Below are 26,609 nucleotides of genomic sequence, written 5' to 3' on the forward strand. Positions count from 1 at the left end.
CTTGCAAGGTTCCTTTTGCACCTTCACTGTTCACCGGTGTTTGGAAGTAACTGAGTACTTCTACTCCACTACTGGATAGGACAACATATACAGCACAGACACTTAGGACATACCCCTGAAGGTACTCTGAATACTTTAAGTACACAAAACACTACTTCTTTGTATTCTGAATTTTTATTGATCAAGTTACTGATCATGTTATTGATCATGTAACTGATGTGATTGATCATGTGATTGATCATGTGATTGATCATGGAACTGATCATGTTATTGGTCATATGAAATGATCATGTGATTGATCATGTGATTGATCATGTTATTGATCATGTGATTGATCATGTTATTGGTCATATGATTGATCATGTTATTGATCATGTTACTGATAATGTGATTGATCATGTGACTGATCATGTGATTGATCATGTTATTGATCATGTGATTGATCATGTGATTGATCATCTGACTGATCATGTCACATGAAAATAAAATGACATGTACATCATGTGATTGATCTTGTGATTGATCATGTGATTGATCATGTGATTGATCATGTGATTGATCTTGTGATTGATCCTGTAACTGATCATGTTATTGGTCATATGGTTGATCATGTGATTGATCATGTTATTGATCATGTGATTGATCATGTGATTGATCATGTTATTGGTCATATGATTGATCATGTTATTGATCATGTTACTGATAATGTGATTGATCATGTGATTGATCATGTGACTGATCATGTGATTGATCATGTGATTGATCTTGTTATTGATCATGTGATTGATCATGTGATTGATCATCTGACTGATCATGTGATTGATCTTGTGATTGATCATGTGAATGATCATGTGATCGATCATGTGATTGATCATGTGATTGATCTTGTGACTGATCTTGTGATTGATCTTGTGATTGATCCTGTAACTGATCATGTTATTGGTCATATGATTGATCATGTGATTGATCATGTTATTGATCATGTGATTGATCATGTGATTGATCATGTTATTGGTCATGTTATTGATCATGTAACTGATGTGATTGATCATGTGATTGATCATGTGATTGATCATGTAACTGATCATGTTATTGGTCATATGATTGATCATGTGATTGATCATGTTATCGATCATGTGATTGATCATGTTATTGATCATGTTACTGATAATGTGATTGATCATGTGAATGATCATGTGATCGATCATGTGATTGATCATGTTATCGATCATGTGATTGATCATGTGATTGATCATGTTATCGATCATGTGATTGATCATGTTATTGATCATGTTACTGATAATGTGATTGATCATGTGATTGATCTTGTGATTGATCATGTGATTGATCATGTGATTGATCATGTGATTGATCTTGTGATTGATCTTGTGATTGATCCTGTAACTGATCATGTTATTGGTCATATGATTGATCATGTGATTGATCATGTTATTGATCATGTGATTGATCATGTGATTGATCATGTTATTGGTCATATGATTGATCATGTTATTGATCATGTTACTGATAATGTGATTGATCATGTGATTGATCATGTGACTGATCATGTGATTGATCATGTGATTGATCTTGTTATTGATCATGTGATTGATCATGTGATTGATCATCTGACTGATCATGTGATTGATCTTGTGATTGATCATGTGAATGATCATGTGATTGATCATGTGATTGATCATGTGATTGATCTTGTGACTGATCTTGTGATTGATCCTGTAACTGATCATGTTATTGGTCATGTTATTGATCATGTGATTGATCATGTGATTGATCATGTTATTGGTCATATGATTGATCATGTTATTGATCATGTTACTGATCTTGTTATTGATCATGTGATTGATCATGTTATTGGTCATATGATTGATCATGTTATTGATCATGTTACTGATAATGTGATTGATCATGTGATTGATCATGTGACTGATCATGTGATTGATCATGTGATTGATCTTGTTATTGATCATGTGATTGATCATGTGATTGATCATCTGACTGATCATGTGATTGATCTTGTGATTGATCATGTGATCGATCATGTGATCGATCATGTGATTGATCTTGTGATTGATCCTGTAACTGATCATGTTATTGGTCATATGATTGATCATGTGATTGATCATGTTATTGATCATGTGATTGATCATGTGATTGATCATGTTATTGGTCATATGATTGATCATGTTATTGATCATGTTACTGATAATGTGATTGATCATGTGATTGATCATGTGACTGATCATGTGATTGATCATGTGATTGATCTTGTTATTGATCATGTGATTGATCATGTGATTGATCATCTGACTGATCATGTGATTGATCTTGTGATTGATCATGTGAATGATCATGTGATCGATCATGTGATCGATCATGTGATTGATCTTGTGACTGATCTTGTGAGTGATCATGTGATTGATCATGTGATTGATCTTGTGATTGATTATGTTATTGATCATGTGATTGATCATGTTATTGATCATGTGATTGATCATGTGATTGATCGTGTGACTGATCTTGTGAGTGATCATGTGATTGATCTTGTGATTGATTATGTTATTGATCATGTGATTGATCATGTTATTGATCATGTGATTGATCATGTGATTGATCGTGTGACTGATCTTGTGAGTGATCATGTGATTGATCATGTGATCGATCATGTGATCGATCTTGTGATTGATTATGTTATTGATCATGTGATTGATCATGTGATTGATCTTGTGACTGATCTTGTGATTGATCATGTGATTGATCATGTGATTGATCTTGTTATTGATCATGTGATTGATCATGTGATTGATCTTGTGACTGATCTTGTGATTGATTTTGTGATTGATCCTGTAACTGATCATGTGACTGATCTTGTGATTGATCATGTGATTGATCATGTGACTGATCATGTGATTGATCTTGTTATTGATCATGTGATTGATCATGTGATTGATCATGTGATTGATCATGTGATTGATCTTGTGACTGATCTTGTGATTGATTTTGTGATTGATCCTGTAACTGATCATGTTATTGGTCATATGATTGATCATGTTATTGATCATGTTACTGATCATGTGATTGATCATGTTACTGATCATGTGATTGATCATGTGATTGATCATGCGACTGATCATGTGATTGATCATGTGATTGATCATGTGAGTGATCATGTGATTGATCATGTGATTGATCTTGTGATTGATCATGTGATTGATCATGTGATTCATCATGTGACTGATCATGTGATTGATCTTTTGATTGATCATGTGATTGATCATGTGATTGATCGTGTGACTGATCTTGTGATTGATCATGTGAATGATCATGTGATTGATCATGTGATTGATCATGTGATTGATCGTGTGACTGATCTTGTGAGTGATCATGTGATTGATCTTGTGAGTGATCATGTGATTGATCATGTGATCGATCATGTGATTGATCTTGTGATTGATTATGTTATTGATCATGTGATTGATCATGTTATTGATCATGTGATTGATCATGTGATTGATCGTGTGACTGATCTTGTGAGTGATCATGTGATTGATCATGTGATCGATCATGTGATTGATCTTGTGATTGATTATGTTATTGATCATGTGATTGATCATGTTATTGATCATGTGATTGATCATGTGATTGATCGTGTGACTGATCTTGTGAGTGATCATGTGATTGATCATGTGATCGATCATGTGATTGATCTTGTGATTATGTTATTGATCATGTGAATGATCATGTGATTGATCATGTGATTGATCATGTGATTGATCGTGTGACTGATCTTGTGAGTGATCATGTGATTGATCATGTGATCGATCATGTGATTGATCTTGTGATTGATTATGTTATTGATCATGTGAATGATCATGTGATTGATCATGTGATTGATCATGTGATTGATCGTGTGACTGATCTTGTGAGTGATCATGTGATTGATCATGTGATTGATCTTCTATGCTCAATCATCACTCGCAGATTTCCCGTCATCCCGCTGCAGGCTGGTTTCCATGGTAACCCAGCTCCCGCCGCAGGCCGCGCGCCGCAGTGAGACGAAGGAGAGACATGAGTCACCGACACCAGCGAGACAGCGACCGACCACCGACATCCCGACCACCGACCAGACATGGCGCTCCCCTTGTACGTTAGCATGTTAGCATGTTAGCTTCCTTCTACTGTCAGCCACAGGAGGCGCGAGACGAAGACGGACTGTTAATGAGGCTGGAGGCGATGCACGAGCTGCACAGGGTGACTGCAACCTGAGACACACACACACACACACACACACACACACACACACACAGACACAACCACCCAGAGCAACCTGAGAAACACAGAGACACACAGAGCAACCTGAGATACACACAGACATACACACAGACACACACACGCACACACAGCAACCTGAGATACACACAGAGCAACCTGAGATACACACAAACACACAGACACACAGACACACACAGAGCGACTTGAGATACACACAGACACACACAGAGCAACCTGAGATACACACAAACACACAACGCCACCTGAATTACACACAGACACACACAGACACACAGCCTGTGCTGCAGGGAGCATCTCACAGAGTCGTCATCACTTGATGAACCTGCAGCTGCAGATCAACTTGTTGCTCTTCAATGATCCAGATGTTGCTTCAACCTGACGGAGAACATCCAGGCCCCCAGCAGCTGAACCTCGGAAACACCGACAGCAACTACAACATGTACGACATGTGAAGCAACTCCACAACATGTTTTCCTATGTTGAACAACAAGAGACCACAGCAACTACACCGACAGCTCCTCAACGTCCAGCAGCTAATGAACAGGAACTGGACGACTGTTAATCATCTGTGTTGCTTCAACCAGAGAGAAACCTTCAGCAGATTAAAAACCAGCAAGGTACCAAGCAACAGCATCTAGAACCCAGAGCAGCCAGCACCTTCACCAGCAGGTGAGTGGAGCAACTACTCACTGATGGAGATGTTACACTGTCACTTTCACACCTGAATCAATCTGATCAGTGACTGTATATAAAGAGAATCAGTGACTATATAAAGAGGATCCGTGTTTGTATATAAAGAGGATCAGTGACTTTATGTATAGATGATCAGTGACTGTATATAAAGACGATCAGTGACTGTATATAAAGAGCATCACTGACTGTATATAAAGAGGATCAGTGACTGTATATAAAGAGGATCAGTGACTGTATATAAAGAGCATCACTGACTGTATATAAAGAGGATCAGTGACTGTATATAAAGAGGATCAGTGACTGTATATAAAGAGGATCAGTGACTGTATATAAAGAGGATCAGTGACTGTATATAAAGAGGATCAGTGACTGTATATAAAGAGCATCACTGACTGTATATAAAGATGATCACTGACTGTATATAAAGATGATCACTGACTGTATATAAAGAGCATCACTGACTGTATATAAAGATGATCACTGACTGTATATAAAGATGATCACTGGCTGTATATAAAGAGGATCAGTGACTGTATATAAAGATGATCAGTGACTGTATATAAAGATGATCAGTGACTGTATATAAAGAGGATCAGTGACTGTATATAAAGACGATCAGTGACTGTATATAAAGATGATCAGTGACTGTATATAAAGATGATCAGTGACTGTATATACAGATGATCAGTGACTTTATATAAAGACGATCAGTGACTGTATATAAAGATGATCAGTGACTGTATATACAGATGATCAGTGACTTTATATAAAGACGATCAGTGACTGTATATAAAGATGATCAGTGACTGTATATAAAGATGATCAGTGACTTTATATAAAGAGGATCAGTGACTGTATATAATGAGGATCAGTGACTGTATATAACAACTGTATTATCCCGCCATTTTTATATATTTTTATATATTTATCTTGCTCATAGTTCTTATATCATACAATACCTTTTAATACCATACATTCCATATATATTTCTTACTGTACATATCTATTTATTTACATTCCTCTTTAAATACGCACAATATTCTGTACTTTACTTCCTTTTTTTGCACTTCTGGTTAAATGCTGAACTGCATTTCGTTGTATAAGTACATGTACTGTGCAATGACAATAAAGTTGAATCTTATCTAATCTAAAACTGATCAGTGACTGTATGTAGGATTAGTTAAGCTCCACCCACTCTGGCCCCTCCCTCTTGCTTTAGGTGAAGACGACAGCCAACAGAATGAGCCAGCTGAAGGAGGCGGAGCCTTGCCGGGAGCTGGAGGGCAAGGTGAGATTTACCATCTGCAGCATCACCTGATACCTGCTGCTTCTGTTCACACTGACAGATTCCATCAGTCAGGCCCAGTTTGTCTCACATTCCCAGTTTGTCTCACATTCCCAGTTTGTCTCAAAGTGGTTAACAAGGATCAGCTTCCTCTGTTCTTAACTCAACACGAGTCAAATAGAAACTTAGTGATCAGTGACTGAAGCTCAGTCCCATGTGAGGATCCTCTCCCAGGACACACACTGAGCACATCAACACAACAACAGGTTCCACTACAGGAGAAGAACCAGCTCAGGGTTCTGGTGGTGATAAGGTACAATCAGCTCTTTGAGGTATAATGGTGCCATATTATTAAGAGCCTTGAAGGTGAGGAGGAGAATTTTAAATTAATTCTAGATTTAACCCGAAGCCCTTGTAGTGAAGCTAACCCTAACCCTAACCCTGTGTTAGCTGTATATATATATATATATATATATGTATATCTGGGCTCAGTTCCTAACTGCTGTGATGCGTTCAGGTGCAGACCTGGGCTCAGTCACTGGTTTACACTTTGGAGGAGCTGGAGTGTAAAATCTGTTACAACCGGTACGACACTCGCAGCAGGAAGCCGAAGCTTCTGGGATGTTTGCATCGCGTCTGCGCCAAGTGCCTGAAGAAGATGGTGGACATGGGTGAGTGGAGCCGGAAGGTGAACAACACTGACACCTACAGGTTCAGACATGTCATTCTCATGACCAATCAGAGGTCATACTGCACCTGACCAATCACATGACAGCACGGAAGTAAACCGTCCAGTATGATGCAGCCAATCGGATGCAACGTTAACCCTCAACATCTTCATGTTTCTTCTTTCTGATTGGCTATCAGGAGAGTCCTCGCCCTCTGTCATCAGCTGTCCATTCTGTCGTCATGAGACGCACGTCCCTGATGAAGAGGTGAGGTGACCTATCTGATGGGGACGAAAGACCCCTCCCCCTTTCCTCTGACCCCGGATTGACTCCGCCTCTTCTTCTTGTTTTCTCAGGTGTGGTTGATGGAGGACGACCGACACATTCTGGCGGTGTTGTCGTGTCAGGACCGAGCTCGGCGTGGAGGAGGAGGAGGGGGGGTGGTGTTGAGTCCTTCATGCCTCACCGGTGAAAAAACGTTTATTTGTTTGTTTGTTTATCATGTTTCTATGTTTATCATGTTTCTACTTAGCGTCTGTGATGAGTGAGGGGATGTGCTGTGCCAGCAGGGGGCAGCGTGGAGGCGTCGCACCGCTCCGCAGACTGCCTGGTCATCACCATCATGGAACTTCCTGAATCGTCTCCCTCGTCGGACTCACTGAGCACGCTCAACGTGGTGGGTGTGTACCGCCCCCCCAGCATCGACTCGCTGCCCTGTCACCTGCCCCCCCACAAGTGTCACAACTGGACGTCCCGCAGCGTCCCTCGCTGCCTTCTGGGGGCGCTGTGTCTGGTCAGTACGAGAGCGGCGCCGGTCAGGGCAGGGAGTATTTGTGTGTGTGTCTGTCTGTGTGTGTCGTGACCTTGTCGTTGTGTGTGTACAGGTGTTCTTCAGCTCGCTGCCTCTGGGGATTTACCTGCTCATGATTGGTCAGCTGTGGTTGGGCGTCGTCCTCGTCAGTCTGGTCCCGTCCACGCTGCTCCTCCTCGTCGTCTACGGCTTCTGTCAGTGTCTCTGCCACGAGGTGATGGAGGCGCTCGCCACCCGCACACACACACTGCCGTGACCACACAACACACACACACACTGCCGTGACCACACAACACACACACACACTGCCGTGACCACACAACACGCTGCCATGACCACGCAACATGCTGTCATGACCACACAACACGCTGCCATGACCACACAACACGCTGCCATGACCACGCAACATGCTGTCATGACCACACACACGCTGCTATGACCACACAACACGCTGCCATGACCACACACACGCTGCCATGACCACGCAACATGCTGTCATGACCACACACACGCTGCTATGACCACACAACACGCTGCCATGACCACGCAACATGCTGTCATGACCACACACACGCTGCTATGACCACACAACACGCTGCCATGACCACACACACGCTGCCATGACCACGCAACATGCTGTCATGACCACACACACGCTGCTATGACCACACAACACGCTGCCATGACCACGCAACATGCTGTCATGACCACACACACGCTGCTATGACCACACAACACGCTGCCATGACCACACAACATGCTGTCATGACCACACACACGCTGCTATGACCACACAACACGCTGCCATGACCACACAACAAGCTGCCATGACCACACAACACGCTGCCATGACCACACAACACGCTGCCGTGACCACACAACACGCTGCCGTGACCACACAACACACACACACACTGCCGTGACCACACAACAAGCTGCCATGACCACACAACACGCTGTCATGACCACACAACACGCTGTCATGACCACACAACACGCTGCCATGACCACACAACACGCTGCCATGACCACACAACAAGCTGCCATGACCACACAACACGCTGTCATGACCACACAACACGCTGCCATGACCACACAACACGCTGTCATGACCACACAACACGCTGCCATGACCACACAACACGCTGCCATGACCACACAACAAGCTGCCATGACCACACAACACGCTGTCATGACCACACAACACGCTGCCATGACCACACAACACGCTGTCATGACCACACAACACGCTGTCATGACCACACAACACGCTGCCATGACCACACAACACGCTGTCATGACCACACAACACGCTGCCATGACCACACAACACACTGCCATGACCACACAACACGCTGCCATGATCACACAACACGCTGTCATGACCACACAACACGCTGCCATGACCACACAACACGCTGCCATGACCACACACACGCTGCCATGACTACACACACCCTGCCATGACCACACACACGCTGTCATTACCACACAACACGCCTGTTGGCCCACACCCCATCTAAAAACCAGCATAACTACAGCCAATCACAAGAGGGAGGCGGAGTCTGATGTTTTCTCTCCGTTGCCTCCTGCTGGAGGAACTGAGAACTGCAGATCACGACTGAAATATGAATCATCCTCCAAGTGTCGGACTGAACTCATGAATCAGGAACTGACCAATGACTGAGATCAGAACATCAAAGACTGTTAGCTTAGCTTAGCACAAAGACTGCAAGCATGGGGAAATGTTAGCCTAGCTTAGGAAAAAGACTGGAAGCAATTGAAACAGGTTAGCTAGCTTAGCAGGAAGTAATGCAGGGGAAGCTGTTAACCTTGAGCTGTTTGTGCTAAGCTAGGCTAGCACTCCTGGGTTAGGCTCTGGAGAGTTGGACTTCCTTTACGGTTTGTGTCTCTTTAAAGTGCCATCATTTGATTTCATGTTTGATTTAGGAATCTTGTGATGATGATGATGATGATGATGAATGATGATGATGATGATGATGATAGTCAGCTGATCATCAGGGCACGCACTGATGATCAGCTGACCTGTTCTATCACTTCCTGTCTGTGTAGAGGGCAAATCAGATTAGTTTCCTTATAAAATCTAAAAAAACGACCCCACGACGGTTCACAGATTAATTTTGATGAAGTTAAAATCACTAACATGACACTTTAGCTTAGCTTTAGCCTTCATGGTGTTCCATCGTAGAAGCTAACGGCTACTAAACTAACAGTTAGCATTATGTATCAATATAGCTTGTGTAGAGTAAGGGGCGTATTGGTGTTTAGCTTAGCATTAGCTAATCAACAATAGTTTAGTATTGATTGTATGATTATAAAAATTATCATAATTTTCCTATCATCATTTTTACAGCTCTTTGATCTTAGCACTATTAGCATCAAAGAGGCAAACTATTGAGAATCTGAAGGTTTAATTATCTTTATTTCATTAAACATGAAAGAAGAGGTGTTGACCTCTGACCCGGGTCAGGTGAGACAGAGGTGTTTACCTGTGAGGCAGAACTGAGGGTAAAATAAAGAGTCTTGTGGGAGAGGTTCAGGTGTCAGCTGTTAATTAAAAACACTGAGGATCCCTGGAGTCTAAGAGGAGGAAGAGGAGGAAGAGGAGGAGGAAGAGGACGAGTGTTGATAGAAACCCGAGCGATCGTCGTTCACACAAACAGACGCTGATCCACAGCAGGTGAGTTTTATTCTTTATTCTACAATTTATTTTAGTCAAATGATTTGAAAAAGGTTTAATCTTATTAAGATTAATATATATGTATATGATAACATCTGATGAACAACTATCTACATAATATGAAGTATAAATAATTTAATAAATAATACTTTAATTTGATATAGTAAGGAGTGAGTCAGGAAGCAGGATCTACAGACAGGTCCTCCCCGGTCTGTCCTGCAGGACATGTCCTTCAGGCTGTCGAAGGTCTTGTCTCTGACTCGTTGACTCAGGTTTGGTTTTTGTTGCTGAATGTTTCTGGATCAGAACGTCTGAAAGGAAACGAGTCGACTGATCCGTGTCCTGACGTCAGGTATGATCACGTTTATGATTCACATGGAACCTTCAGGAAATGCTGATATTTTACTGATTATTATTGTATTACAGAAGAATATTCAAGAAGTAATTGAACAAAATGAGTTGTTTGATGGAACAGAAAATGAGTTGAACCACATGTCAGGTTCACACAGCTGGAACTGATCCACACACCTGATGACATCATGAGCCGGTGGCGTCATTCAGTGGACGAGCTGGCAGCGCGGCGCCGGCAGCAGGGCGAGTGTGAGCGTGCACAGGAAGCTCTCAGTCGGGTCACTTCCTGTTTCCAGCAGCTGGCAGCGTCGCTCGGCAGCTCAGCTGACTGCAGCTTCCTGAGAGACGAGATGGACGAGACGAGAGCGCTGGCTCACCGGATCTGCTGCGGTAACCACGCCCCCAACCCCCCAAACCACACCCACATACACACCTGTCTGTCTCTCACCTGTCTGTCTGTGTCCAGGTCTGTCGCGGCGTCTGATGCGTCTGCTGTCAGGCAGTGACTCCCCCCCCTCGGAGGACAGACAGGGTTCGGAGCGTCTCTGGGTTCTCTTACTGTCGGCGCTGGAGAACTTCCTGTCTGACCTCTGGAAAGCGAGTGATCTGATTGGACAGTTCCCTCTGACGCAGCGCTACGACAGACGCTTGTTGGTGAACACAGGTCAGCTGGTCATCTGTGATTGGTTGAATCATGTGACCCTTTTACTTCTGCCTGAAACAAGTTGAAGCTCCAGTTTCACGTTTCTTTAAAGAACTGACAGAGTGACACTCCCCCCCCCCCACATGGAACCGTGCTGTGACCGGATCAGGTCCCGTCCACATCCAGGACATGGTCCAACCTCACAGCCCGTCCTGACCTCTCTCTCCCACGCCTGTCTGACCTCTGACCTCTCTCTCAAACCTGTCCATCACTCTCTCATCTCTCTGACCTCTCGCTCTCTCACCTGTCTGACCTCTGACCTCTCTCTCTGACCTCTCTGACCTCTCTGACCTCTCTGTCTGTCTCTCTCTCTCTCTCTCTCTCTCACACACCTGTCTGACCTCTGACCTCTCTCTCTCACCTGTCTGACCTCTCCATCTATCTCTCATCTCTCTGACCTCTCTCTCTCTCACCTGTCTGACCTCTGACCTCTCTGACCTCTCTGTCTGTCTCTCTCTCTCTCTCTCTCTCTCACACACCTGTCTGACCTCTGACCTCTCTCTCTCACCTGTCTGACCTCTCCATCTATCTCTCATCTCTCTGACCTCTCTGTCTGTCCGTCTCTCACACACCTGTCTGACCTCTGACCTCTCTCTCTCACCTGTCTGACCCCTCCATCTATCTCTCATCACTCTGACCTCTCTCACCTGTCTGTCTCTCTCTCTCTCTCTCACACCTGTCTGATCTCTCTGTCTGTCCGTCTCTCTCTCTATTGTCTGACCTCTCCGTCTCTCTCTCACCTCTCTGACCTCTGACTTCTCTCTCACCTGTCTAACCTCTGACTTCTCTCTCTCTCACCTGTCTGACCTCTGACCTCTCTCTCACTTGTCTGACCTCTCCGTCTCTCTCTCACCTGTCTGACCTCTGACTTCTCTCTCTCTCTCTCACCTGTCTGACCTCTCCGTCTCTCTCTCACCTGTCTAAACTCTGACTTCTCTCTCTCTCACCTGTCTGACCTCTGACTTCTCTCTCTCTCACCTGTCTGACCTCTTACCTCTCTCTCACTTGTCTGACCTCTCCGTCTCTCTCTCACCTGTCTGACCTCTGACTTCTCTCTCTCTCTCTCACCTGTCTGACCTCTCCGTCTCTCTCTCACCTGTCTGACCTCTGACTTCTCTCTCTCTCTCACCTGTCTGACCTCTGACCACTCGCTCACCTGTCTGACCTCTCTGTCTGTCCGTCTCTCTCTCTCTCTCTCTCTCTCTCTCTATTGTCTGACTTCTCTCTCTCTCTCACCTGTCTAAACTCTGACTTCTCTCTCGCTCACCTGTCTGACCTCTCCGTCTCTCTCTCTCCTGTGCAGGGTGCATGGATGGTGTGGTGGGCGTGGCTGCTCGGGTGGCGTTAGTCCAGGTGCCATGGCTCACCTTAGAGGAGGAGTCAAGTCCTGATCTAACCAATCACATCGCTGGACTGGAGACGATGCTGCGCGAGATGCAACTGAGGGTGAGAGAACCAATCGAACGTTTGCTTTATGATGAGATCTGATCTTCAGACGGCGGCACTTCCTCATTTAAACGTGTGGCGTCCTACAGGTGCCCGTTGCGTTTTGGTCTGTGGAGGCGACTCAGCCGGCCTGGGTCGAAGGTCGCGGGGAGGTGGACGAGCCACATGACACCCTGGAGGATCTGATGGAGGTCGAGGTCGTTGCCAACAACATGGCCGCCTGCTGCCAGCCGCCATGCTGCGGACTGGGCTGTGTTGGGTAGAACGGGGGGGGATTCAACTCATCTTTATTCATACAAACAGGAAGAAGAATTATTATCAATCAACAAATCGTTGTCAATGATCACTAAGAAACAATTTCATCTCGTTCAAACTAAATGTTCTATATTTTAAACCATATAATAAAATGGTTACAACAGGAAGTATGAAGATTAAGTTAAGTAATAATTATTTCACATAAGTGATTTTGAATAAAAAGCTGTAAAATGTTTCATTCAAACCTCAGCGAGGACAATCGTATCTTATTTTGAGTTACAAATATTTATGTGAATGAACAGGAAGTAAAAACCGGGTGAGTGTAGAACTGTTGCCTCCTGAGAGGAACAGCTGATCAGTTTGTCTGAACACTCGACTGAAGGTTCCTGAGCTTTCAACCACTTGACATGAGCTGCGCTGGAGAGGGACTCGACCTCGAGACTGAACTTTGTTTCAGCTGAGAAATTCAATTAAACCATATTGAACTGGTGTGAATACACAGGGGAGGAAATTCATCACATCGTCTTTGTAGAGAAACAAACTGAGTAATCGGCAATAACACAAACAAGAAATAACAGAATAGAGACACTGGCAGTGGTTGTATAGCTTCACACAGTCATAAACATATACATCTTTTAACACCGTACAATTATGGATATACACACCAGAAAACATCTGAATTGTTAAAATAAAAACATGAGACGTCATGAAGCCTTCAGCCAATCAGAGCAGAGTTGTGACCGGTGCAGCAGCTGGAGAACGTCTGTAAAGGTCACGTGACCTGGTGACGATCTGCAGCGCTGGGTGACAGACTGGAACAAGCATGCGTTGTGCTGGGACCAGCATGCATCACGTTCCGTCAGCGCTGCATCGAGTGCAACGGACCCGGTGACATCATCTGAACAGCTGATCCACCTACCATGATTTTCTGTTTCATAAACATTTTAATTTATCACTTTAAATCACTGAAAATCCAAACAAACGAGTTGTCAGTGTTGAATTAAGAACTTTATTTAACATAAAAATACTGTACAAACAGACGTAACACAGACAGAGGGAGATGAAGAAGAGGAGGAGGAAGAAGAAGAAGAAAATGTGGAGCTGCTTCACTCCTTGAAGGTCGAATGTAGATGAGCTTTAAAAGCTGAAAGAGACAAACAGAGTTAGAACTACAGTTCCCATCAGCCCCTGCTGCCAGAGCTGACAGCTGATCAGTGATAAGTAACCAATGACTTTGACCTGAACCAGAAAGCTACAGATCGCTGACTGGTTGTCTTGAGTGGGAAAGGATTTGATCAATAAACAATAAAACTAAATCAATGAGAATTTAACAAGTTCAATCTGTCAAATCAATTTATCAAAGTTATTCATGATTTTCCTTCTTTTTGAACATTATGATCAAATATCATAACTGATCATATTATGAGATGACGCCTCCCTTTGATCTTTCTCCACAGGAACACAACCGTCACTGAAACGTGTGTCGTTCATTATTGTGTAGTTCTGTGTAAGAGTCTCTCTCACCTTCTTGATCGTCCCACAGTTCGGCGGCCGTCGTGTTTAAAGGCGACTCGTTGTTTGGTTCTGAAAGACAACGACACACACGAGTCATTGTGACATCACTTCCTGAAGTCCTCAGCCCAGTATAATGTTGACCAGTCGTCCCAGCTTGTATATTCTGACAGTACCTCCCAGCAGGCTCTGGATGGACAGGAGGATGGAGCGGACGTCGTACAGCGCCGACCACTTCTCCTTCAGGATGTCCAGACAGATGAAGCCGTTCTCGTCCACGTTGGGATGAAAACACGGCGTCACAAACTTCACACGAGGAGCCTGGTACGGATAACCGGCGGGAAAATCCAGAGACAGGCGGTACCTGAGGCCCTCGTACACCTGAGACAGACAGGTGACCAGAGAGAGACAGGTCATGACAGGATGGTTCACCTGAGAGACACAGGGACAGAGTGTGGACCTACCGTCCCCTGAGCTCCGTTGATGGTTCCGATCCATTTGAAAAGATTATCTGATTCTGGAAACGCTGAGATCCCCTTATCACCGGACATCTGTCAGACAGACACATGATGTCAGAGAGACAGGTCGCTTGACCATGATGACATCATCAGAAATGGAAAAAAACTCACCATCAGAGTCATGAGCTCCTGCTGCAGCCTACACACACACAAACACAACACACACACACACAGGTTACAGATCAGACCTTATTGAAGTGACTCAGGACCCGGTCCAGACCTGGGTCAGAACAGAACCAGCAGAACAGACAGAACCAGGAGGCGAGTTAAGCTATTACGTGAGAGTCACTTCAAAATAAAAGCGACCTTCTTGTAGGATCACACATTGGTACAGTCTGACTGAAATAATTAACAAGTCAACTATTTAATGAACTGATTAATGAGAACACAGAAAATGTGTTGAACATGACCATGAAACTATTAATGACACTTGATTATAAATAATTGCATTTCCTAATATTGTCAGAGTGAGACTGAGGTGATGTCATTGTTAAGAAGTTATTCTACATTACAAAGTTGATCAGTTATTTTGAGAAATTATTAATTTGTGAAATCAAAAATGTTCTCAATTACTGTTTCATGTTGAGTCAGAATGTTTTGATCATAAATCTTATTATTCATCCTTACTTCAACTCATTAGTTCCCAGACTGAACAAATGACACATCACAGTACGGTCGCTTTTATTTTGAAACCACTGCTACCGTAATGCTCATAGTAAATGTTGGTTGTGCTTTGACCCGGTGTCGGTTCCGTCTCTCACCGTTTGGACACCGAGCCTCTGGCCGCGCTGCCACCGCTCTCGCTGCCCTTCAGAGCGGCTGTGGAGGAAGCTGCACCCGCTGCGGGGTCCATGTTCTGAGAGGCCATGATGGAGTGATCCGGTTCCTGCTGGACAGAGACAAAGACCGGGTCAGAGCCGGACACACACCGCGCTCACTGCCCCGGTACCCGGTAGTCAGCAGCTAAACGGTAGTAACCGGAAGGGTCAGTAAACACATGTCCCCACCTGTTCACCTGATGTCTCCTAACGACCAATTGTCTCTTAACTTAACGACCAGTCCGGTGTCTCTTAACGAACGATCCGGTGTCTCTGAAAGGACGGTCCGGTGTCTCTTAACGAACGGTCCGGTGTCTCTTAACGAACGGTCCGGTGTCTCTTAACGAACGATCCGGTGTCTGTGAAAGGACGGTCCGGTGTCTCTGAAAGGACAGTCCGGTGTCTCTGAAAGGACGGTCCGGTGTCTCTGAAAGGACAGTCCGGTGTCTCTGAAAGGACGGTCCGGTGTCTCTGAAAGGACGGTCCGGTGTCTCTGAAAGGACGGTCCGGTGTCTCTGAAAGGACGGTCCGGTGTCTCTTAACGAACGGTCCGGTGTCTCTTAACGAACGATCCGGTGGCTGTGAAAGGACGGTCCGGTGTCTCTGAAAGGACGGTCCGGTGTCTCTGAAAGAACGGTCCGGTGTCTCTTAACGAACGATCCGGTGTCTGTGAAAGGACGGTCCGGTGTCTCTGAAAGGACGGTCCGGTGTCTCTGAAAGGACGGTCCGGTGTCTCTGAAAGGACGGTCCGGTGTCTCTTAACGAACGGTCCGGTGTCTCTTAACGAACGATCCGGTGTCTGTGAAAGGACGGTCCGGTGTCTCTGAAAGGACGGTCCGGTGTCTCTTAACGAACGATCCGGTGTCTCTTAACGAACGATCCGGTGTCTCTGAAAGGACAGTGCTAACGGATCCGCTGATTTCGCATAGTGGCATTTGATCAGCTTTAGCTTCAAGCTAGTAGCAGGCTAACTGAGCGTTAGCTTCGCTATTAGCCTGTTTACCACTAACGTCACACCGCGGACACACGCAACACTTCCTCGCGTTTACACCCGCACAGATCCCGGTTGAATCCGGTGCTTAAATCGGGTGTTTAATCCCGGTGGAACCGCGGGGACTCACCGTGTCCGGGGGTCCAGGTCCAAGCTGCGTCTGCCGGATTCAAACCAAGCACCCTGCCGCCCCCCGGTTTAAACTGACGCTCCGTCACAGACGCAGCGAATCAGCGCCAGACTTTTCAAAACAAACCACCTCCTGTTGACCAATGAGAAGAGTGAGAACGATGGGAACTGCGCTCTGATTGGACAGGAGGAACTTCCATAACGTGACATCACAGAGTGGAAACAAAGAAAAAATAAACAGATATTTTGTCAACCTTTTATGCGACCTTTTTATTAAAGTAATTATATTGTTTTTTTTTAATCATATTTCATAATATTTAATTGATACGTTTTTAACCTAAATTTATTCTCACATTCACGAGTATTAACTGTATTTTACTTTCACAAACATTTCTATGATATTTCATGTTTCCATCTTTCATTTATTATTTCATTCTATTTTTCTTACATGAGGTCAGAGGTGAAACGAGTATAAATACACCCTTGAATATAAAATATGTTCATTACCTAAAACACGAACCATCTGTTATTGCTCATCAGCTGGTTGGCTCCTGTCCGCATGGGGGCGCTCCTCACCTGGACTCTGACAACATAAGAAGACGAGGGCGCCGGAAGTGGTGATGTTATTTTGAAGTGGTTTCTTTATTTCCAGTCTGTGGTCGTTTCTGCCTCAGACAAGATGAACGCGCCTCCCGCCTTCGAGTCCTTCCTGCTGTTCGAAGGAGAGAAGAAGATCAGCATCAGTAAAGACACGAAGGTTCCCAACGCGTGTCTGTTCACCCTGAACAAAGAGGACCACACACTGGGCAACATCATCCGAGCGTGAGAGCCACACAGCATGCTAACAGAGGCTACAGACACAGCTAACTGGAGGCAACAGACACAGCTAACAGGAGGCAACAGACACGGCTAACAGGAGGCAACAGACAAGGCTAACAGAGGCTACAGACACAGTCAACAGGAGGCTACAGACATGCTAACAGAGGCTACCAACACAGCTAACAGAGGATACACAGCATGCTAACAGGAGGCTACAGACACAGCTAACTGGAGGCAACAGACACAGCTAACAGGAGGCAACAGACACAGCTAACAGGAGGCAACAGACAAGGCTAACAGAGGCTACAGACACAGCTAACAGAGGCCACACAGCATGCTAACAGGAGGATACCGACATGCTAACAGAGGCTACAGACATGCTAAAAGAGGCAACAAACACAGCTAACAGAGGCTACAGACACAGCTAACAGAGGCTACAGACACAGCTAACTGGAGGCAACAGACACAGCTAACTGGAGGCAACAGACACAGCTAACTGGAGGCAACAGACACAGCTAACAGGAGGCAACAGACAAGGCTAACAGAGGCTACAGACACAGCTAACAGAGGCCACACAGCATGCTAACAGGAGGATACCGACATGCTAACAGAGGCTACAGACATGCTAACAGAGGCAACAAACACAGCTAACAGAGGCAACAAACACAGCTAACAGAGGCTACAGACACAGCTAACAGAGGCTACAGACACAGCTAACAGAGGCTACAGACACAGCTAACAGAGGCTACAGACACAGCTAACAGAGGCTACAGACACAGCTAACAGAGGCTACAGACACAGCTAACAGAGGCTACAGACACAGCTAACTGGAGGCAACAGACACAGCTAACAGGAGGCAACAGACAAGGCTAACAGAGGCCACACAGCATGCTAACAGGAGGATACCGACATGCTAACAGAGGCTACAGACATGCTAACAGAGGCAACAAACACAGCTAACAGAGGCTACAGACATGCTAACAGGAGGCTACAGACACAGCTAACAGGAGGCTACAGACACAGCTAACAGGAGGCTACAGACACAGCTAACAGGAGGCTACAGACACAGCTAACAGGAGGCTACAGACACAGCTAACAGGAGGCTACAGACACAGCTAACAGGAGGCTACAGACACAGCTAACAGGAGGCTACAGACACAGCTAACAGGAGGCTATAGACACAGCTAACAGGAGGCTATAGACTGCTCTAAAACATTTTTTATAATGAAACATCAGATTTTTTATACATTGGATACAAACCTGCTCATATTTGTTTGTTTGTTTCTCAGTCAGCTGTTGAAGGATCCTCAGGTTCTGTTCGCTGGTTATAAGGTTCCTCATCCTCTAGAACACAAGATCGTCATCAGAGTCCAGACCACACCAGACTACAGTCCACAGGTAACACACACACACACACCAGACTACAGTCCACAGGTAACACACACACACACACCTGACTACAGTCCACAGGTAACACACACACCTGACTACAGTCCACAGGTAACACACACACACACACACACCTGACTACAGTCCACAGGTAACACACACACACACACACACACCTGACTACAGTTCACAGGTAACACACACACCTGACTACAGTCCACAGGTAACACACACACACACACACACCTGACTACAGTCCACAGGTAACACACACACACACACCTGACTACAGTTCACAGGTAACACACACACCTGACTACAGTCCACAGGTGTAACACACACACACACACACAGCTGACTACAGTCCACAGGTGTAACACACACACACACCTGACTACAGTCCACAGGTAACACACACACCTGACTACAGTCCACAGGTAACACACACACACACCTGACTACAGTTCACAGGTAACAAACACACCTGACTACAGTCCACAGGTGTAACACACACACACACCTGACTACAGTCCACAGGTAACACACACACACACACCTGACTACAGTCCACAGGTAACACACACACACACACCTGACTACAGTCCACAGGTAACACACACACACACACCTGACTACAGTCCACAGGTAACACACACACCTGACTACAGTCCACAGGTAACACACACACACACACACACCTGACTACAGTCCACAGGTAACACACACACACACACACACACACACCTGACTACAGTTCACAGGTAACAAACACACCTGACTACAGTCCACAGGTGTAACACACACACACACACCTGACTACAGTCCACAGGTGTAACACACACACACACCTGACTACAGTCCACAGGTGTAACACACACACACACCTGACTACAGTCCACAGGTGTAACACACACACACACCTGACTACAGTCCACAGGTGTAACACACACACCTGACTACAGTCCACAGGTAACACACACACACCTGACTACAGTCCACAGGTAACACACACACACCTGACTACAGTTCACAGGTAACACACACACCTGACTACAGTCCACAGGTGTAACACACACACACACCTGACTACAGTCCACAGGTGTAACACACACACACATCTGACCACAGTCCACAGGTAACACACACACAAGTGACTACAATCCACAGGTAACACACACACACACCTGACTACACACACATACACAGTTTGATAGGTGTGTTATTGACAGGAAATGATTTTCTTTTTGACAGGAAGCGTTTACAAACGCCATCACAGATCTGATCAGCGAGCTGTCTCTTCTGGAGGAGCGCTTCCGAGTCGCCATCAAAGATAAGCAGGAGGGGATAGAGTGATGCCCCCCCCCCATGCCACTACCTGCCTGTGTTTATTTTTATAAATAAAGTCTGTGATGTCACAACCTTGTGAATGAGACTCAACTTTCTGCTCAGTTGAGATGGTTTTAGGTTCTTCAGGAATCAGTTGTGGATCATGATTAGATAAACGTTCCTGTAGCTACATGCTGCACAACATCAGGAGAATATGTCCCCTTCTCAGGTTCTGGTCCATGTTCCAGGCTCTGGTCATCTCAGGCCTATAGACCCCCCCCCCCCCCCCCCTCCTCCACTCCACTGGTCTTTAACCTAAGTTCACTCACTCCTCCGCTCCCTTCACTGGTTACCAGTAGATGCATCCGTTCCAGAACACTAGTACTCTCTGCATCGACCAATCAGCTGCTCCCTCACTGCGAGGGACAGCTGTCACTCAACATCAAGGACAGGAAGTCCTCACATCTTACTCCAGAAATCTCTTCAGACCACACCTCAGATGAATAAAAGAAATAAGTAGAACTAATGTGTCACTTACACAGAACACTAAATGTAATGTAATGAAAAACAAGTCTTCTGGTCAGAAACAGTTTTATTAATTTTTGTTAAAAAACAGTATAAATGAAAGGATAGAAGGAGCCAATCAGGTCAGAGTATGTGAATCACATGGTTGCTCTCTGATGAGTCGGAGGTCAAAGGTCAGCATCTCTCTGAGCCTCCATGGCTCTCTTCATCTTGTCAATCATCCACGAAGGAACGGAGAACGGCTTCATCTCGTCCATCCTGACGTCGGGACAGTCCCTGCACACACACACACACAGTTACCATGGTAACAACAGGGCTGGGCGAACCGGTAGAGCCGGTTACCATGGAGACAGACTCACTTGTACTCGTCGCTGCGGGACAGGTCCTGGATGTCTTCTTCGATCAGCAGGTAGGCCTGAACACAAACAGCAGTGGTGCCTTCAGGGGCAGTCGTACAGGTGGAAACTAAGCTTTCAGACCTGCATTGATAATCTGACACTCTCCAGAGTGACAGGCGTCAGCCCCCGAGAGAATCTCAGCATCGTGTCGAATGAGCCGATGTGAGGACAGAGGAACTGTCTATGAGTAAAGTAACGTCATCTACCCCTCTACAGGAGGAGGAGCCATGGTATCCAGGTCCCGCCCATACACGCAATCAACCCTGAGTCCGTCTCAGCTGTCAATCACGTCAGTTATTATGAATAAAATAACCGATAAAATCCAAACTAACCAGAAACACTTTAACAAACATCAGTGAGATAAGAACGACCTGAAATAACAAACATCTTTACAAACCTGTATTCAATGTCTGTAAGGAGGGCTTACGAACTAACTGCAGACAGCCACCAGGGGGCGATCAGGATGATTTGTGAGCCATTTGTCATCCATTGTTATTAACAGAGTGAGACAAACCCTGGTGGAGCAGCTGCAGCAGAATCAGACACAGCTGAAGTAACTAGAGATGGATTCTTCAGACGTAATAAAAAATAACCTGCCTCCATCCTGCTGCTGTGATGTCATTGAGTGACCAAGCTGCTGCTGTGATGTCATCAAGTGACCAAGCTGCTGCTGTGATGTCATTGAGTGACCACAACACCCGACCCTCATGTTCAACTGGGAACGACGTCATTGACTCAAAGTGTTTGGACTAAAGTTCTCTGTTTCCTACGAGGTGCGTTCATGGACCCTCGGACACTCCAGCGTGTGGCTAGGTCCGTTAGCATCTCCACGTCCGGTGGAGGAGATTCAATCAAGCTAATCCTGAACCGACTCCGAGCAGAAGAGTTTCTCACCATCTTTCCTCCTGTCGCTCTCATGTGATGTCGCTCTGCCAACCACTGCTTATCCTGTGCATCTGCAGCAAACTGACACACACACACACACACACACACAGACACACACACAGACACACACACAGACACACACACACACACACACACACACACACACACACACACACACACACACACACACACACACACACACACACACACACACACATTAGATTTGTTGATGTAACATCAATGTGGAGGTGAGCATAGATACAAAAGTACATGTACCACTACAACACACTGTTATAGGTAAGCGAGCTGACTGTGGCAAGATGGTCGCCATGTGCGGACGTTCAACCCCGTTGGCCGAGACATCTAGCCCTTATATATATATCTATATCTATATATATAGATATATCTATGGAGGCGAGTGTGCGTTTCTTACCTTGAAGAGGTCGGAGTGTTTGATGTAGATTCGTCCTCTGGTCCCGCCCATCCCCAGCGCCCTGCAAGGTGACATCACAGTGTCAGGTGACCTTTCACCTCTTGATCAGCTGATCAAGAGGTGAACTTTTTTACGACATGTTTATTATTTTATAAACAACAGACATTAAAAACCTTATATAATAGCAGAATGTTTAATGAACAGTGTATCTCTCTCCAGCATCCTCAGCTGATTGTCAACAGGAAGCTCAACTTCCCAATACCACAACACAGATTTCATTTGAAAAGACAGATACAGAATATATACAATCACACATCCACACCCCCTGAGGTCAGAGGGAACATTAAACAGAGGTGTTGACTCACTTGTTTGCTCTGGAGCCAAGAACAAACGTGCTGCTGTCATTGAGTCTGGACGGATCCCACTGAAATACAAAGACACTGGATCATTACACGACGATGTGATACAGTTTGGTCCAGGTCCCATCTGCTAACCTGGAGAATGCAGTGGTTTGTGACCTATACCGCAGCCAGCCACCAGAGGGCTGTCCACCATGTGGACGTTCAGAGCTGATCTCACCTTCGGTCCTTCTCTCTTGATGGAATCAGGCTTCGGCTTCGCTCTGAGGACAAAAGGTCAAAGGTCGTCAGGTGAGGTAATCTACCTGGACACTGATGACGTCACTGTCAGGTACTCACTGAGAGGTGAAGGTCAGAGGTCGATCAGACGAGACGAGCGCTGCACTGGGACGGGTTTTTCTCTGAGGACACATAGTATTCAGTTATTCACACAATCGATTCCTTCACCTGTCCCACACCCGTCCACCAGTACCTCATTCAACTGTCTCACACCTGTCTCACAGTATCTCAATAACCTGTCTGACTGTACCTCGTACAACTGTCTCACACCTGTCTCACACCCGTCCACCTGTACCTCATTCAACTGTCTCACACCTGTCTCACAGTATCTCAATAACCTGTCCGACTGTACATCATTCAACTGTCTCACACCTGTCTGACTGTACCTCCTACACCTGAGCACATCACTGTTTAGAGTCTGAGCGAACAGGCACAGGTCAGAGGTCACACTACCTTCTTGAGCAGGGGACTTCCTCTTTGACTGCAGTCGTCGTCAGCCGGTCGGGTTCTCTGTCAAGAATCAGAACGAGAAGAGGAATCAGGTGGTGACTGTGGCTATTGATCTGATTGGTCAGTTTGAAGGCTCCTACCTTGATTGCGATCTCTGACCGAACTTTCTTCACCTCCCCCTCTGGAAACAGCTGTTTGGCCTGGTGATGTCATCAGAGGAAACCATGGTTACCACAGAGAGAGACAGGTGAGTAGCGATGGTCACATGACCTTCAGGGTCAGATCACAGTAAATCACCTACATGTTCTAGAACGTTCCTGCAGGCCTCTTTGATCAGATGATCAGTCTGAACGTCATCCCCTACGTTCACCTTCACGTTCTGAGCGGCTTTCTCAAAGAACTGAAACACAAACACATTCAAATCAATACAACATTGTGATGTATGTATGTATTGTGATAATAAGTTATAACAGTTGTATTTATATATAGTAATGATAAGTTATAGAAGTTCACACCTGCTCAGGTGTCACATGTCACTGAGAAAAACGCATTGAATTATTTTGACCTCTGACCTTCTGGTACTTCATGAACACAGCCATGATGTCATCATTGAAGCTGGGCTGAAGCACCGCCCTCAACAGGTCCATGGACACCTGAGGATCTGTGTAGCTACACACACGCACACACAGATCAATTCTAACTGTAGGTTTATCTCTGGTGTTATGTAAAGTATAATATAGTTTGAAACATTATAAACCAGTACTGACCTGACAGTCATGTGCGAGCGTCGTCCTCGTCTGTGGATCTGTCTGTGTTTGATCATCACGTTCCACGGTTTCTGAAAATAGAGAGAACGTAACAACAGTTAAGGCCGGCGCATGCTTCTGCAACTGCAACAATTTATGGTTCCCCACGGGTTGCGCGTGTTACAAAGCAATTCACCACCAGAACTCTAGGCGGAGTAACTCTTTTTGTCGAAGACGCATTTAGAGACGCCTTCTTTGTGGGAGGCAGTCTTCGTCCACTGTTTATTTACATCCCCACTGCGGCTCCTCATAACCTTTTTCTGGCGGACAGATCCTCCAGTCAGTGACGGGTTATACAGGTGGTCATACTTTCAGATCTCTTCTGCCAACCGCTCTTCTATTTGGTCCGTATACGTTCTTCTAAATCTTCTGTGGTTTCTGCCGGTGTTATGAGGCATGAAACCGGAAACTAGACTCCGGACAGGATGTAGTAAGCTGACCAATCACAGCCTTGCGGGCTGCGTGAAGCTCGTGTCGCTTTGTCGTGAAGGTAGAAAAATTGGCGGACGCACGCAAGCCGCCAGAGGGCACACGAGGGGCGTGTTGCGTGCCTGCGAAAAAAATCAGACTACAAATCGTCCTTTAGCGTTACCCAAACATGATGACCAGTTAACATGTTGACTAGTTATCCTAGTGACCAGTTAACAAGGTGACCACTTAACAAGGTGACCAGTTAACATGATGACCAGTAAACATGTTGACTAGTTATCCTAGTGACCAGTTAACAAGGTGACCACTTAACAAGGTGACCAGTTAACATGATGACCAGTAAACATGTTGACTAGTTATCCTAGTGACCAGTTAACATGATGACCAGTTAACAAGGTGACCACTTAACAAGGTGACCAGTAAACATGATGACCAGTAAACATGATGACCAGTTAACAAGGTGACCACTTAACAAGGTGACCAGTTAACATGATGACCAGTAAACATGTTGACTAGTTATCCTAGTGACCAGTTAACAAGGTCACCAGTTAACAAGGTGACCAGTAAACATGATGACCAGTAAACATGTTGACTAGTTATCCTAGTGACCAGTTAACTTATTGACCATATAACACGGTGACCAGCTAACATGACCACTTAACATGATGTCCAGTTAACCTAGTCACCATTTTAACTTATTGACCAGTTAACATGATGTTTATCGGTGACGCTGAACTATCGCGACACTTTGAGTTAACCTTCGCTTTCATCTGAGTGACATCTGTGCAGATCACATGACTTTGTTTAAAGTTTAAAGTAAACAGCTGAATCATAAGGGTTAGCATTGAGCTAAGCTAGCCCGCTAACCCCAGTCCGCTCTCACCGGGGTCTGCTCCAGCTGCTCCTGCCCGTCCTGCTGCAGCCAGTCCCGGCCTCCCTCGCTGCGGTGGGCTCCCATGGAGGAAACTTTGTGATCCGGGTCCACCTGAGCTAACTGTGCTAGTGTGAGCTAACAACAGCTTAAGCTAACTGTGTTAGCACAGGCCGAGCTGAGTGACAGATGATGGATAATCGATGATCTGCGGATCGACGTCTGATTCCAGGAAATAACGTTCACTTCCGCTGTGAAGCTACGGCTTCTGCAGCGCATCCGGTGTAATTTCAAAGTAAAAGCCCCACCTACACCATCTAAAAACAAGCTTTATTTTGAAATGTCACTGTTTCAGTTTAAATTCTGACACTAGTGTTACCGTCAGTCATCTGGGTTCTCGTGAGAACGTGTACTGTAGTACCAACACTCGGCCTGCATCTCTGGTTGA

The 26,609-nt window shown here is 45.3% G+C and overlaps 5 protein-coding genes across 9 annotated transcripts; 3 read left to right on the plus strand and 2 right to left on the minus strand.

Moving 5' to 3' along the window:
- Positions 1-4,080: 4,080 nt before the first annotated feature.
- On the plus strand, positions 4,081-10,823 carry LOC133973021 (E3 ubiquitin-protein ligase RNF182). 2 transcript variants are annotated; one of them, XM_062410666.1, is made up of 8 exons: positions 4,081-4,980; positions 6,224-6,292; positions 6,807-6,960; positions 7,157-7,224; positions 7,314-7,425; positions 7,524-7,750; positions 7,842-10,469; positions 10,776-10,823. In XM_062410666.1, the coding sequence occupies exons 2-7, from the start codon at positions 6,245-6,247 to the stop codon at positions 8,022-8,024; spliced, it is 792 nt and encodes a 263-aa protein (XP_062266650.1). In that variant the 5' UTR covers positions 4,081-4,980; positions 6,224-6,244; the 3' UTR covers positions 8,025-10,469; positions 10,776-10,823. The 2 variants fall into 2 exon arrangements, with proteins under 2 accessions (XP_062266650.1, XP_062266651.1); XM_062410667.1 differs by having other exon boundaries at positions 7,527-7,750.
- On the plus strand, positions 10,494-14,063 carry zgc:109913 (regulator of G-protein signaling 9-binding protein). Its single transcript, XM_062410707.1, has 5 exons — positions 10,494-10,821; positions 10,969-11,210; positions 11,287-11,484; positions 12,827-12,969; positions 13,059-14,063. The coding sequence occupies exons 2-5, from the start codon at positions 11,009-11,011 to the stop codon at positions 13,230-13,232; spliced, it is 717 nt and encodes a 238-aa protein (XP_062266691.1). The 5' UTR covers positions 10,494-10,821; positions 10,969-11,008; the 3' UTR covers positions 13,233-14,063.
- Positions 14,064-14,219: 156 nt separating this feature from the next.
- Positions 14,220-17,298, minus strand: ube2c (ubiquitin-conjugating enzyme E2C). 4 transcript variants are annotated; one of them, XM_062410861.1, is made up of 7 exons: positions 17,194-17,298; positions 16,016-16,140; positions 15,366-15,393; positions 15,201-15,287; positions 14,913-15,117; positions 14,749-14,808; positions 14,220-14,368 (listed from the first exon to the last, which is right to left on the minus strand). In XM_062410861.1, the coding sequence occupies exons 2-7, from the start codon at positions 16,120-16,122 to the stop codon at positions 14,331-14,333; spliced, it is 525 nt and encodes a 174-aa protein (XP_062266845.1). In that variant the 5' UTR covers positions 16,123-16,140; positions 17,194-17,298; the 3' UTR covers positions 14,220-14,330. The 4 variants fall into 4 exon arrangements, with proteins under 4 accessions (XP_062266845.1, XP_062266855.1, XP_062266862.1 ...); XM_062410871.1 differs by having other exon boundaries at positions 16,016-16,143; positions 17,194-17,271; XM_062410878.1 differs by lacking the exon at positions 17,194-17,298 and adding an exon at positions 16,262-16,414 and having other exon boundaries at positions 16,016-16,143.
- Positions 17,299-17,776: 478 nt separating this feature from the next.
- Positions 17,777-20,818, plus strand: polr2j (RNA polymerase II subunit J). The gene is made up of 3 exons (XM_062410924.1): positions 17,777-18,014; positions 19,301-19,409; positions 20,652-20,818. The coding sequence occupies exons 1-3, from the start codon at positions 17,872-17,874 to the stop codon at positions 20,751-20,753; spliced, it is 354 nt and encodes a 117-aa protein (XP_062266908.1). The 5' UTR covers positions 17,777-17,871; the 3' UTR covers positions 20,754-20,818.
- A 482-nt stretch (positions 20,819-21,300) lies between these two features.
- LOC133972975 (deoxynucleotidyltransferase terminal-interacting protein 1) lies at positions 21,301-26,423 on the minus strand. Its single transcript, XM_062410618.1, has 13 exons — positions 26,174-26,423; positions 24,823-24,893; positions 24,628-24,724; positions 24,357-24,455; positions 24,196-24,255; positions 24,059-24,115; positions 23,666-23,727; positions 23,547-23,589; positions 23,333-23,391; positions 22,968-23,028; positions 22,544-22,615; positions 21,611-21,666; positions 21,301-21,527 (listed from the first exon to the last, which is right to left on the minus strand). Exons 1-13 carry the CDS (start codon positions 26,246-26,248, stop codon positions 21,419-21,421), a joined length of 921 nt encoding a protein of 306 aa, XP_062266602.1. The 5' UTR covers positions 26,249-26,423; the 3' UTR covers positions 21,301-21,418.
- Between the last annotated feature and the right edge of the window lie 186 nt (positions 26,424-26,609).

The sequence above is a fragment of the Platichthys flesus genome, chromosome 2, assembly GCF_949316205.1.
Source record: "Platichthys flesus chromosome 2, fPlaFle2.1, whole genome shotgun sequence".
Lineage (NCBI taxonomy): Eukaryota > Metazoa > Chordata > Actinopteri > Pleuronectiformes > Pleuronectidae > Platichthys > Platichthys flesus.

What these genes read in the sequence shown, in the direction of transcription:
- LOC133973021 (XM_062410666.1), top strand. Translation starts at nt 6,245, where the DNA reads ATGAGCCAGCTGAAGGAGGCGGAGCCTTGCCGGGAGCTGGAGGGCAAG. An exon ending in GAGTCCTTCATGCCTCACCG is followed by an intron (nt 7,426 to 7,523) that starts GTGAAAAAACGT and finishes GTGCTGTGCCAG; the next exon opens with CAGGGGGCAGCGTGGAGGCG. An exon ending in TTCTGGGGGCGCTGTGTCTG is followed by an intron (nt 7,751 to 7,841) that starts GTCAGTACGAGA and finishes GTGTGTGTACAG; the next exon opens with GTGTTCTTCAGCTCGCTGCC.
- zgc:109913 (XM_062410707.1), top strand. Translation starts at nt 11,009, where the DNA reads ATGAGCCGGTGGCGTCATTCAGTGGACGAGCTGGCAGCGCGGCGCCGG. An exon ending in GGCTCACCGGATCTGCTGCG is followed by an intron (nt 11,211 to 11,286) that starts GTAACCACGCCC and finishes GTCTGTGTCCAG; the next exon opens with GTCTGTCGCGGCGTCTGATG. An exon ending in ACGCTTGTTGGTGAACACAG is followed by an intron (nt 11,485 to 12,826) that starts GTCAGCTGGTCA and finishes TCTCCTGTGCAG; the next exon opens with GGTGCATGGATGGTGTGGTG.
- ube2c (XM_062410861.1), bottom strand. Translation starts at nt 16,122, where the DNA reads ATGGCCTCTCAGAACATGGACCCCGCAGCGGGTGCAGCTTCCTCCACA. An exon ending in AGAGGCTCGGTGTCCAAACG is followed by an intron (nt 15,394 to 16,015) that starts GTGAGAGACGGA and finishes GTGTGTGTGTAG; the next exon opens with GCTGCAGCAGGAGCTCATGA. An exon ending in AGGAGCTCATGACTCTGATG is followed by an intron (nt 15,288 to 15,365) that starts GTGAGTTTTTTT and finishes TCTGTCTGACAG; the next exon opens with ATGTCCGGTGATAAGGGGAT.
- polr2j (XM_062410924.1), top strand. Translation starts at nt 17,872, where the DNA reads ATGAACGCGCCTCCCGCCTTCGAGTCCTTCCTGCTGTTCGAAGGAGAG. An exon ending in CTGGGCAACATCATCCGAGC is followed by an intron (nt 18,015 to 19,300) that starts GTGAGAGCCACA and finishes TTTGTTTCTCAG; the next exon opens with TCAGCTGTTGAAGGATCCTC. An exon ending in CACCAGACTACAGTCCACAG is followed by an intron (nt 19,410 to 20,651) that starts GTAACACACACA and finishes TCTTTTTGACAG; the next exon opens with GAAGCGTTTACAAACGCCAT.
- LOC133972975 (XM_062410618.1), bottom strand. Translation starts at nt 26,248, where the DNA reads ATGGGAGCCCACCGCAGCGAGGGAGGCCGGGACTGGCTGCAGCAGGAC. An exon ending in CTTGGCTCCAGAGCAAACAA is followed by an intron (nt 23,029 to 23,332) that starts GTGAGTCAACAC and finishes GTCACCTTGCAG; the next exon opens with GGCGCTGGGGATGGGCGGGA. An exon ending in AACACTCCGACCTCTTCAAG is followed by an intron (nt 22,616 to 22,967) that starts GTAAGAAACGCA and finishes TGTGTGTGTCAG; the next exon opens with TTTGCTGCAGATGCACAGGA.